At 41.3% G+C, this 13,968-nt stretch overlaps 1 protein-coding gene across 1 annotated transcript; it reads left to right on the forward strand.

The window, feature by feature from the left end:
* Positions 1-1,168: 1,168 nt before the first annotated feature.
* LOC119720772 (cholinesterase 1-like) lies at positions 1,169-13,373 on the forward strand. Its single transcript, XM_038190610.1, has 10 exons — positions 1,169-1,703; positions 4,914-5,067; positions 6,332-6,409; positions 7,511-7,629; positions 7,950-8,117; positions 9,072-9,306; positions 10,379-10,769; positions 11,517-11,698; positions 11,957-12,126; positions 13,296-13,373. The coding sequence occupies exons 1-10, from the start codon at positions 1,338-1,340 to the stop codon at positions 13,308-13,310; spliced, it is 1,878 nt and encodes a 625-aa protein (XP_038046538.1). The 5' UTR covers positions 1,169-1,337; the 3' UTR covers positions 13,311-13,373.
* Positions 13,374-13,968: the final 595 nt, after the last annotated feature.

Consider the following 13,968-nt stretch of genomic DNA (forward strand, 5'->3'; position numbering starts at 1 on the left):
TTTGGGGGGGGGGTATTTTCTTCTAAATCTTTGGACATCAGAGAAGTGAACAAAAAAGCACAATAATTTATAGAATCAAAATCTTTGTCTCTGTTCCGTTTGTGCAAGGGTGTGAAACTGTTTTTCATGCTGATGAGCGGAGCGAAGTAGCATGAAACTAAAATTAAAAGCGGTCCCTTCTGGACCCAACGCCATAGGGCTTCGCTCTACGCGCTCACCTATAGATCCGTTTGGGTTTGTAAAGGCTGGTCGATCGGACCTGCCCCCCCCCCCCCCCCCCCCCCCGTTCCAAATTCCTGGCTACGCCTGTGTTTCTGGTTTTCAGGTAATTGTGATACTCTTGTGATACTTCTCGTTTGCTTGTGGAATCTTCGTGTGTTTTGTATTTTATAACAATCGTTTTGGATTATTGGACTGAAAATGTACTTCAAGCAACGCATGTGACCCTTACTTCTGGTTGTACTCAATCCGTTCAAAGAATATCACCATTGAAACACTAGCTAATTCAATAACTCCAAACTCGAAAATGATGTTTAAATGTTGAACTTCTGCTAACAAAAGTGGTTAAAGTGGTCAGATATTGCTCCAGATCGCATCACAGAGCGTCTAGAATCCAATGTCTATCCCACGCCATTTAGGCTTCGCATTATAGTTCTGATCAAAGATACACATGTATTATGTAACACCCCCACCCGCCACTTTTGAGAAGCGATTGACGCCCTTGGTGCCAAGTTTGCCATGCTTTTATAGAGCTAGGACCTATACCAGTTTGACCTGGCTTGATTGGTACAACGCTTCGTACTTTGAATTTGGTGTCGGTGCCTAGGGCGGAGTAGGGCCTACGGTACAATGGTGCCTAGAGCCTACGAAACACTTAATCCGGACCTGGTTATCAGAATTCAATAATAAGGCCCAAACCTTGGAATAATGAATATACTAAAAAATGCAATTAGCTGGCTTGACAGAATTTGATTGCTGATCTTGTGCGCAAAGCCTGCAGATTTGAAGGCCGTCGCGCGCATTTAGCGATTACATAATGTGTGGGTCTTTGTAGTATTCATGGTAATTGCTGTCTGTACGGACCAGTTATAGGTTGGCTGAGTCGTTAATCCTTTTGTGTATGATGTGATTTATGCTCATCCTGCATCTTATTATTACTAAATACCCTTTGAATGTATTGGGAGATCCATTATGTCTGGCTCCCGTGGAACTTTCTACGAAGTAATATAATTCTTGAAAACGTATGCCGTCCCTAATGAGCGAGCTCAGTTCTTGTATGCCGGTGTAAGAGCATAGAGCAAGGAAGAGTAATCGGCTGCCCCATTCTACTCGTGAACATGGGTAATCAGTACATGTACATTGCGATCGTAGCACTTGGTGTATTTTTGGCCAAAACAGCGGCCAAAGATAAACCCACTGTTACTTTGGAACAAGGTGATCTGGTCGGCACCACCGAGACTTTTGAGGAGTCCCAATTCATCCGTGTGGACAAAACCATTGATGTCTTCAAGGGGATACCATTCGCTGAGCCGCCCGTGGGGCAGCTGCGATTCAGGCCCCCGGTGGCAAAAGAGCCGTGGGTCGGTACATACGACGCTACGTACTTCAGAGATGCCTGTATGCAGAACCCAGCATATGTGGGTAATGCACCCGTGAGCGAAGACTGCCTACATCTCAACATCTATGCACCAAAACCCGCATTGGTGAGTGTGAATTCAAGAAAAAGATTGAGACCTTCAATCAACGGGGTCCGTTCGTATAAGGTCCGTTCGTATAAGTCCGAGATCTCATTATAGGCCTACAAGCAGCTATGCCTGGGGTCCGCTCATGAGTCCGACGCCTCATAAATCCAACAAAATCGCATCCCCCAACCAAATAAAGGCCCATTATGTCCGACGCCTCATAGGTCCGATGCCTCATAAGTCGGCCTCATAGCTCCGACGCCTCATAGGTCCGACGCCTCGCCATGGCCTTTATCTACGTAGGTAGTTCAGTAAATTGGCCACATTTATGGGGCTACCCCAAACCAAATAAAGGCCCACAAGTCATATGTCTTATAGGTTCGTCGCCCCATAGATCCGACGCCTCAAAATGTCATCCCCCAACCAAATACGGTTATGTGGTTGCTAAGGCAAAGTGTCTGGTGTTGTTAGGCAAAGCTAATCCGATTACGTACATCTACTTAGACGCTATAATAGAGCGGTGAAATCCATGCGCCCCCCAAAAAACATGGCCTTTTGAACGTTGTTTTGCTCAGAAAATATAGTCAGTATGATTGAAATGTTAAATTATAACGGAAGACGACATTCTAAACTTCGTGTCAGTGAAAAAAATCTCGGTCATCGATGTAAATCTGACCTTCAAGTCTGGAAGAAATCGTTCGAAAACTTCCCCAAATGCATGTATTAAGCTCAATTTCTAGGAATCTCTCCAAGTTGTTATTTCACGAGTATAGTTCAACACTTATATCATCTAAAAATATTCTGAATTTAAGCTTAATCTGTTGTTGCAAACGCTAGTATACCAACTAGAACCTTCTCCATGGAAATTTCGACGAGGATTTTCTGTTCCACGACCGACGTGCATTGTTCAGCAAAGCACCGTAGGCGCTATACGGTTGACCGAGTATATGGTAGATTAGCATATTCATTAGCGTCACTCGGCGTTTTTTGGCGTGGGTCTCGGTATCGACCAATGGAAGCCGGTTAAAAGGGTGATATTTATCAATTAATAACGCGTGAGGGAGGCTTTTCTCCAAATTTATACTGCATACTGCATACTGCATACTGCTCGTACCCCCCGCCCTGCAAACAGGGCGGGGGGTACGAGCGAATGTTTTTCTCCGCTACCTCCCGTGACAGGCACAACCTCGTATGTCACATGTCATCCATCCAGAAAACAACAAAACCACGGTCATCTTTGTGGCTTCCAAGACTGCAACCTGTCTTTCCCAACAGCATATCAGCTGGCGAAAGACAAGAAAACTGAAGGTCACCAGTGCAAAAGAGGAAGACCGACAACTTCACGCCGTCACTGAACTAGACACACATGTACATGGGTATACATGTACATGTTCAAGTATATGTACATGTTCAGTTTTTTATTAATCGAAATTAGGTGGGTGGGTGGGTCAAAATAATTTGGAAAAAGTCGAAACTTTAAAACATTGAACATTCTGAATGGCCCCTTAAAGCACTGTGACCGCAGGCTACAAGCGGCATTTGAACAGGATCGTCGCCGTCTTTTTCAGTTGGTAACCAACAACCTCCCTGTATATGCTGCATAATAAAGTCATGTCACGCCGTTCCTCTTTTTTTTTGAAAAAGAAAAATATATATATATATAATTACGACAAGATACATGTATGTTTTTACAACTGCGCAGTTGTTAAACGTGAGTTGTTAATTACAGTTATCGATGTGCAGTTATTGGTCCGTGAAAGTGCTATCTGTCCCCGTAATTTGAAGATACACGTACATTGAATTGTTTCCAGATAATTAGTTATCGTGTCTTTTCGGACACTTTAATTGGCAATACATCATTTATAAAATGTAGTATTTTGGGAAATTTCATAAGTTTTAGTTCACTGAAGGTAGGGCCTATAGAGCATTTTGTTCGTCATGAAATGATTGTTTCAGTGATGTTGACCATTTAGCCAGTTCTATATTAGCCAACTGCGAACAAACACTTTAAAAATCATTCGTTTTGGCGATGTATGACAACTGCGCATGTGTATTAATTATTACCATGTTAGTGTCCACAAAGCATTGCAAACTGTTTCTTCTATAGCTTTAATGAGCGCGGATCTCCACTGTGTAGAGATAAGTGTTGGTAGCTGAATCTGCATTCCGAGTAATTTTTCGTGCAATCAAAAACAGTTAGAAACTTTCGTTCCCAAAAAAGTTTAGACAGAAGACCCCCAAAACACATCGCTGTCCAAACGCTTTCTCTTTGGCAAAACGTTACTCCGAACACGACGTACTCTTCAATTTTGATGGTACTCATATGCGTTTGCACGCACACGATGGATACTTATCCCGAAAAGAAATCGTCAAATCTTGATTTGCACATGCACAGTATGAATACCGAACTGGCTTATTGTGCATGGACGCCGGTCATTTAACACACGAATATCACGAAACTCATGCTTATCTAACCACCAAAAGTACTTTCAAACTCAGCAAACATCGATCGACGCTCATTACCTCAAAAATTGCAAATCCGTAGCCAGGCCATTGCCATTTTGCAATAAATCTGGTTGCGGGCTAACATTACCGTTGTGATTTGGAATTGAAGAGGCGGGATTCAGACCTATTGACGTCATGCATGTAAATTGCAGACATAGGAAGATTCACCGCTATAGTTACCCCTCCCCCCCCCCCCCCACACACACACACACACAGACACACTAAGGCCCCTTCGACTGCGTAGCCATTAAAGGTTAGGGGTGATCTTCAATCGGCGGGATATTATGTATTTACTACACCACAAATTACGTATGACAAAATATAAATATTATATTCATCAGTCTGCATGAAGATGCAGACTGTAATGCAGGCTGATTCGGCCCAAAAAAGAAAGAAAAAAAAAACAAATCATGATGTTGAAACCTTTAACTCCCACGGGGTATTCTCTAATCACCCTGCCAAATGCAACATAATGCAGTGCCAGCCTTGGTACCAAGTACCTACCCTGCCAAATGCAACGGAATGCAGGCATGGAATGCATGCAGATCAGGACACTGCTAAATGCAACAACTTGCAACAACTTTTTACTACTGGTGCATTCTGTGGCATTTAGCAGGGTTAGGGTTTTATTCATCTGTACACAAGAACTCTAACCAACTTTTAATTCTCTTGCTTTACAACCATAACCTTTGGTACATCCAATGAAACCTGTTTTTTTTTTTGCAGCCAGAGGGCGCTGCCGTCATGGTCTGGATACATGGTGGTGGTTTCAGTACTGGATCCAGTCGTGAATATTACGGACAGTCATTGGTTGCATCGGGTGACGTCATCGTTGTCACAATCAATTATCGCCTGAATGTATTCGGGTTTCTTACAACAGGTAAATTGCATTCTCCAAAGATACCTCAACTTCAAATCAACTAAGAGCGAGAGAGATGAAATGAGGGGGACATAGTTCGTAATAATAAATAAACAAAATGGAGGGAGATCTTGTAAGATGCACCTTGTCAACAAAGACCTGTAGCTAAAGCACTGTGGAAATCATATTAAGTACAGTAAAGTATGGAAATGGGATTCACTGACTTACCTGAGCATTTAGTCTTCATCCCATACAAATATAGCATGTTTTGACGATGGACAGTTGATATCCGTTCCCGGAGTTATTTGAAGTTGACAAAGTTTGCCTCGGGAACTGGTTTGTCAACTTCCAATACTGAGGGGAGCTAATATCGACTGTCCTCCCGAAATGAACCATGTTATATTTGTTTTACCATACCGCGTACATTTTATTCAGTTGCCAATTTTTTGTTCGTTGCAGTATGCACCTAAAATACTTCGGAGAAACTTGTCCAGCTCACCAAAAGAAAACTATGCTCAATTTCACAAGTTCAGTTAGTATGCAGTACAGCAACTACAGTATACAAATATAACATTGTTTGAGGGTAGTACAATCGAAATTCGCTCCTCGACTTATTGGAAGTTGACAAAAAAAATACCGAGGGGAGCTAATACGTGTATAAAATTAAACTATGTGATATTTGCTTTACGATACCGCACACATATCAGCTGCCGATTTTGTTGTTGCAGTTTGCTCCTAATCAAAATCTTCGGGGAAACTTGTCCAGCTCACCAAAATAACACTATTGCTCAACTTCACTATTTTAAGTCGTTCTACAGTATAAGTGCAGTTGTAACTTGTAAATACAGTATGTTTAGCTCGTGCATGGACAATTTCCCTTAATTTGTACAGGAGGCATCTTTATTGTCCATAAATGTTTTCCAATATAGTTCGGCACTATTGAGCACGGGAAAACTAACATTTACAAGTACCGTGCAACGATTTTACGTTTGTAGCTCGCCTGGGCGATGTTCGCGCGTGCGTACTACACCGATGCGACAGTTCAACAATTGCTTTTTAAAGCGCATGCGTAGTATTGGTAAAAAGTAAAATAAAAAAAAAATAACATCTGGCAAGTGGTGGTGAATTGACCAGTGAGAGATCGGCTATCGATCATGAATATGTATGAGGTATATTAATAAAATCTAATTGGTTATGCGTAGGTTTGTCTTGGCTTTATCTAAACAGCGCGTAAGTATTGAGGAAATTATACCTATATGATCTGTCTTGCCATTGTCTTGTTTAGGTGATGAAGCTTTGCCGGGTAACGTTGGACTCATGGATCAAGTCTTAGCGTTGGAGTGGATTAAGAAGAATATTGCAGGTGAGTCACGTGACAACCTCCCCACATTCTAAGACAAATAGAGTAAAGATCAAAGTCTTCTAATATTTTGTTTCCATTAATGAAACCTTATTTCTCTACCACTATTGCATATACCATTCCTGTCAATATTCGTGTCAATATCATACTTATCAACTAGAGTATATAGCCTATTGACAGTGTTAAAAAACAACTCGTTTTGTTGTCATTGTTGGTTTTTGAATGGAATTTTAATCCAGTTGCACCATTTACCATAAAAAAATCAACAAACATAATAAAAATGTCATTTTGGTTAAAGGATGTGTTTTGAGATAGTGTCTCCAAATAAACTATATGATGACAGTCCAATGTTGAGCACAATAATGTACTGCATAAACAGGCAAAAAACGATGTTACATTGATAGGTACGCCCTTTGCCTCGTTACTAAAGTCTTCTATCACAAACTATAAATGATGTACATTCAACGAAAAAAGAAAGTCCCGCCTTAAACTCAAAAACTACTGGGCACATCTTGCTCAAATTACGACTGATCAGTACAGAAATTCCTTAGCAATCCAGCTATACTCTTTGTTTGGCCCAAAACAGTGATAATGTGTGCAAAATCATGCAATTGAGGACAAGTGGTAACAGAAAAAAAATGCACTTTAATTTACGTGCAAGGTGAGTGTAAACCACAACTTGCAGTAAAACTGTTTTCAAGTGCAAGTGCAACTGTTTTCGGTATCAGTTGTCATAAATTACATAAATTCGCTTACATTATCACTGTTTTGGGCCAGATAAAGAGTATGACTGGATTGCTAAGGAATTTCTGTAATGATTAGTCCTTATTTGAGAGAGAGCTGCACAGTAGTTTTTGAGTTAGACAAAAATGTATTGGAAGGGGGGCCTTTCTTTTTTGGTTGAGTGTATCTCGATATACGCCCTTTTTGACTTGAGCGGTCGTTAAATGGCAACAGTCCCCCCCCCCCCATCACCCCATCATAATGTCCAGAATTGAACTAATGCCATTTTGCCTTGGTGGTGTCACATACTCATAGGGGGAAAGACACAATTGATAACATTTACCATTCTTTTTTACGGGGAACCTCTTATTTCGTCAACAGCTTTCGGCGGTGATAAAAACCGCGTTACTATCTTCGGTCAGGCTGCAGGATCGGCCAGCGTCAGTTTTCACATACTGTCTCAACTATCCGAGGGTCTGTTTGACCGTGCAATAATGCAGGTGAGATTGACCGCAGATGCTACACTGCAGGATTGTCACAGAAACCCTGTGGTAACATTCAATCGGAATGCGGAACGAGGTCACAGTTTGTTAAATAACAACCGTGAAACCACCGTGCACAGATTCTCATCTTCTGGAAATTTGGAGAAAGAGTTGCATGAGAAAATAACGCTGAAGCACAGAGTCAAAGTCCTCGATAATGTTGTCATAAACCCCACAAACCCCATACATTAGATAATACAGATTATCGGCAGTATAGTGTATGCTCTGATGAAATACTAAGCATCGTAACCCTTTTTCATTTTCCAATTCAATTTCAGAGTGGTACAGCTTTTTCACCTTGGGGGTATTCCGAGGACAAGGAGAAGCTACGACAGCAGGCTTTTAACATCGGGCAGAAGCTTGACTGTGGAGCATCTGAGAGTACCGCCCTGGTGAATTGCCTCAGAGACAAGAACGCAACGGATCTTGACGGAGCAGTAGGCAGTGTAAATATCTTTATAAAAACCAAAACACTTTTGAGAAAACGGGTTGGAGGGCCCGGCCTCTTCCTCTTCTCCCATATCGCATCCCGCCTGGGCCTTCTTGTTGATTTTGTTTTAAACTCTCACCTTGATTCCGTGGATTTTCCCGGGAATGTCACAAACTTGTAATGCGAGTCCGACTCGAGTCACACTTGTTCACAACTCGTCTCGACTCGAGTGGTAAATGACTCGACTCGAGTCACTGCGAGCAAATTACTCGTCTCGGCTCGAGTCCCTTTTCAGAAACTCGACTTGACTCGAGCGAATGTTAATGTAAGACATAGAGGTACAACAGCCGAGTTGTCATGCACCAATATACAAACTGTCATAGACTGGCTCCCACCTCAATCTAAAACGCACACAATGCTATTCAGGAGCTGGATTTTCATCTTGGCTTTGGGCGATATCTAAAAAGCTATCGAATTCGAACGCCGGCTAACTTGCTGCCCTCTTTTTAAGAAAATACAACGATACATGCCCCCTGAACAGTTTTGTATAATGTATTTTGCTTTTGATGTTATGGCCTATAAGATCGAAATAATTTAACTTCTTAACTGCTTGTATAATACAAACAACTTTCTCTCTTTTCGTTATTCGTTCCATGTTGCTCAAATTCGTGATTCGAATTGACTGGAGCCTAATATTTGACCCGACTCGAGTCGCAAAATTCAGTGACTCGTTACTACTCGGGAAGGTTATGCTGCAGTTTTCCTCAAACAATTCTGAAACTATGTTATCTCCTTCTTCATGTCATGCGAAGGGATCTATCTAGAAATCGGTCGAAATTTGACGGGTAATTTCCAAATAATTATTAACCAACCATCCGCATCATATAACAAGGTTCTCATGATACGTTTGGTGTTGGTCGTTATTTGTTCTTTCTTTTGCGTTAACAAGTGGTGTCGTCTCTTATTTTAGAACTTCCTCTTTTTCGCCGTGGTTGTGGATGGGAGCTTCCTGGTCGACACACCAGAAGCTCTGTACGCAACTGGTCGGTACAATCACGCTGACCTTCTCCTGGGCACGAATAAAGATGAAGGCACGCTGTTTATACTGACCCTACCTCGCTTCTACGGTGCCTTCTTCTCCCAGAAACCTCCCACCATGAGCAGACAGGATTTTGATGAACTTATCGCCAAGGAATCGTTTCTGGGTAAGGAACTTTACTCATTTAAATCTGGAAGAGAAATACACTGGTACTATACGCTTTTAAAGGTATATCATTTGCATTTTGCAAGAGTAATCTTTGGCATTATTATCAGGAAGCCAACTTGTGTTGAAGATGGTGTTAGTACTGAACAGCCCGTGCAATTATTCCACATAGCTTGCTGATCACATCGAAGAACTCAAGAATCGTAGGTGTTGCTATTTTCATGAGTATTTGAAAGGAAAAGCCCTCAGCTTTAATCTGATACCCAAAACATAAAAATCCACCGATCCAGTTTTGAGGCAAATGTGTAGGTGTACATGGTTTTTTTTTGGGGGGGGGGGTCACCCTTGTATTACAAAACACCTCATTCGAATTGAGCAATCAAAAATTTCTTCCAAATTTCGGAATGGAAGGATGTTAAGATTTAGTAAAGTTGACCCCCATTGGCTGGCGTGTGGGGTCGCATATATATTTGCAAGACTATCAGACGTTGGACCAGAGACAGGGCTCCGTGGACAACTGATGATACTTAGACTAGGGAACTGGACAAAAACACGCACAGTGTATTTTCAATGCGTATATAATATTACTGTTCAAAATGCGCCCCAGCCGAAGCCCAGCTTTTCAAATTTTGTAAGTGGCCAGGGTCTGATTTATGTAAATACACGCTCCTGTATGAAAATAAGATCAAAAGGGTGAGTATAAAATGTATTAGCACTAAACTCAAAAAGAGGAAGTTTGCTCCTGTGCTTCGATGTGATTGGAAGCTATGAATGTAAAAAAAAAATTGTAAATTGTGTGAATGATTGTTTCTCTCCGGTTGCTGCAGAGCAATTCACTCTTTTCACGCTCCGCCATTGGGCATGCACAGCCTCGATCTGGCAACTTTACACAATGTAAATAGCCGGTTCAGTGATCTGAACCCCGACACGGGAATCACTGAACCGGCTATATGTATTGTGTAAAGTTTCAAGCTCGAGGCTCTGCATGCCCATGGCGGAAGTGTTCACGAACAGAGCGAATGCTGCTTCTATCAAGCAACTTTCTTAACAATTTTGTTAATTTTTGGTGTCAGATGGTCAAAATGAACTAGTTGAGGACGCTATCAGAATGCAGTACATTGACTGGTCCATGGCAGACTTCAGCGACCATGACTACTTTCGCTCGTACTTGGAGTTTGCGACGGATTTCTATTTTGCAAGTGGGGTGGACAGGGTGGCGCGCTTCCATTTCCATGGCAACGACAGTGTCTTCATGTATCAGATGACGCACGTGCCCTCTGTGTCCTTCTACGGCCTTTACGGCGGACCAGGTTGGCTAGGCTGCGGTAACGCTGAAGATATGTCGTTTGTGTTCGGCCTTCCCTTCATCTCTTATATGGCGCCGCTCTATGCCGCATTCACGGATGAAGAGAAAGGACTGTCCGTCGAGTTGATGCAGTTCTGGACAACTTTTGCCAAAACTGGGTAAGCATTAACTTCGCAATCCACCAGGCCTAACCCGACAAAGGATGTAACTCCCAATGTGGGTTAAAACATGACTTACGCACTTTTCTTGATAGCCCACTACACAACCGATTTCTTGATCAAGAACATTGAAACAATTCGGGCGATTCACAATGCAGTGCGCCACCAAGAGGTTGCCATGGAGAGAGTCCATTTTTCCAGTTTACGGTCGACAAAAAAACGGCCCATGTGAATCAGTAGACAACTTGAGCCTGTTATAGATTGGGACATAATGTGCTCTGCCTCCTTACAAAAACAAACAAAAAAACACCATATTGATAAACAGAACAGAAAAGTGCAAACTTATACTCGAATCATACGCTTACGAAACTACGGACCGAAAGAACTTACAATTTCAAATGTCTTGCGCTGCGAATTCGCAGTGTCGACCATCTCCCACAATGCACTAGGAAAAAAATGAACTCTCCGGTGCATGGTGCACTGCATTGTGAAACGCCCGAATAAAGCAAATAAAACTTATGCTTTAATTTTACAGATCATTAAACAATTACATGCTGATTGAATTACTTTGTTGTACGAATGCAGGTATAGTGCGCCAAATTCCATCCTCTGTAGTTTTCATTGAAAAGATTTAATTGGTCCAAGCCCTCGATATTCGAACCCACAGATGTGCACATAGTTATGCATAGCCGAAACACATGTTGAGACTGAAATGCAAGATTTCAACCCATTTTCCTCTTACAACAGACACCCTGGGGTGCAGAAGCCTGGCTCCCCTCCCGACTCCCAGCGTGCCTACTGGCCCCGTTTTACCGTGCCCGAGTTGGAGTACAAGGAACTCAGCTTGAATCTAACCACATCCAGAGCGCTCAAGAGTCAGCAGTCTCATTTCTGGAATTCCTACATCATTCAGCTCAACACTATGCTCGGTAAGATGACATAATTTGAGTGACACCGAAACTTGGATTTATGGCGCATGTCCCCAGTTCAGCTTCTGGGTTTCAGTTGGATTAATTCAAATTTTGCGTTAACAATTCGGATTGAAGTTTTGAGTTTCAAGTTGGATTAATTGAAGTTTACAGCAAGTCTTCTCCATAAATCAAGTTACAATAAAACAAAAACATCAACAAAAATAGTTGACATCTCTTTCCTACGTTGGGTATGCATTTGTCTTGTATTTTTGTTAGGTCAAGAATCGAGAGCAGCCGTCGGTTTGGGGCCAAACACCGACTCGGGACCAAACATTGTTGCAGTAGCAGGGGTCGGTTTCATCGTGGTTGTGATTGGCCTCATCGCATTCACTCTGTGGCAAAAACATAGGGCTGCTCGTTCACAGCAAAGAGCTACTTACGAAAGGGTGAGTCATTACCATTTGTCATGATTCGATAAAGTACGTGTTTTTTGTTTGTTCTGCCTTTCAGCAAGGAAAACCCCTTTGTTTTTGTTCAGATTTTTTGTTACTTCCTCAACAAAAAGCATTCTAAAAATTTGACATAAAATGCAATCAGATCGGTTTTTAATTAGGCACAGACAAATACATATATATGGCTACAGACAAGTGATATCATGATGACGATAGCAGTGGCCGTGTGACGTCATTTTAATGGTGTATATTTTAAAATTATGTATCTAGAAGGCTGTAAGTCAGATTGGGTTGGGACTTGGTATGTATGGTACGTCGACAATGACTTGTTACAGACTTAAAGTAAGGTAACGTCATGATGACGTCATCATGGTCATAAGATGTCATCTTAAAGGTGCACATGTTAAAGGCTTATATCTAGAGACCAAGAACAAGCAACCATACTCTTGCATATAATTTCCTGACTGCATATAGACAAAAACAAAAAGTATCATTGTGGAAAGCATGATGCGGAAAGACCCTATGTTCTGTTTATCAAACAGACAGAGCTCTAAGGCTTAATTTCTGTAATCTTTGCTTCTTGTTCTTCCATCCAAAATCCCATATACTTCGTATATGTTTTCATTCAATCTTAATGCAACTTGGCACCCAAACCCAACAATGAACTCGTCATCACAAGTCACGTAACGTCATCTGATAAGGAGCATTTTTTTTCAGCGGCGTATACATGTATATAGAGAACTACATGGCCGATTGGGTTGCAAATAGATGTGACGTTGTGATGACGTCATAATTTATTGATTTTGAATGTGTTCATCACATCTGCATATGTCATGAACAAAGCATGCTTTATTCAAATTCTTTTCGTAAGGTGTTTGTTAGATCATAGACAAACGTACAAAATATGAAAAGAATTAAAATGAAAAATTCACAGCAGGTATTCTTCATAACTCAACTAGTAACAGACGACTAGTCAGAAAAGGCAGTTGAATCGAAGGACTATCAATTTTGTTAAAGCTTTATTTTTCAACAAACACAATAAATCTCTAATCCCATTAAAGGTCGAAACCAAAATATGTTTTCCCTACAATGAATCAGAGTCTGACAACGCATGGTGTCATTTTGTTTCCACATACGTTTAATGATGGGTTTTCTTCACATAGCCGGTGTACATGTAGCGGAAAGTGAATGGAAACAAGCATTCAACGTCTGGAAGTGCACGCATCTGACCGATCGATTGGGAAAACAAAGCAAACAATGTAAAGGAGTGAACGGAAAAAAAGAATACCTTTTGGAATTTTACGTTTTAGTATAGCCTTAAGCGATATTAGACTTCGCCTAGATTAAATTGGTTTACTTCCCAAACGGCTCTCTTCATCTGTTTTACTAAAATCCTTTATACATGTATTATAATTTAGAATATTATAATACTTTTATATAAGTAGCGTATCCAGCTTTTGATGTCAGAGAGGGGGGCATCAGCGTCGAAATGTATACATGGTTTTTTTCTCCGGATACTTGGCCTCCGTAAAATCAAAAAGTACGGGGGGGGGGGGTGTCTTGTACCAATCTTCCTCATGAGGGAGCTCTTCAAAACTGACCATTATTATGCATAGTGGAAATTATATTCCAATTTTCACGGCGCATTGTAATGGTTTATGAGCGGGTTGTCTTTTTGGGATTGATGTCATATCTCTCTAACCATGTATTGAAATAACTGCTGAAGAAAAAAAAGATTTGCTAAAACAAAATCGCAAGGGGGTCCCCCCCCCTCTGGATATGCCACTGTTTTATATTATACAGTTCGAAACCCCTTGCAGGTCTTTTAACAGTAAG

This window comes from Patiria miniata, unplaced genomic scaffold, assembly GCF_015706575.1.
Source record: "Patiria miniata isolate m_02_andy unplaced genomic scaffold, ASM1570657v1 HiC_scaffold_9, whole genome shotgun sequence".
Lineage (NCBI taxonomy): Eukaryota > Metazoa > Echinodermata > Asteroidea > Valvatida > Asterinidae > Patiria > Patiria miniata.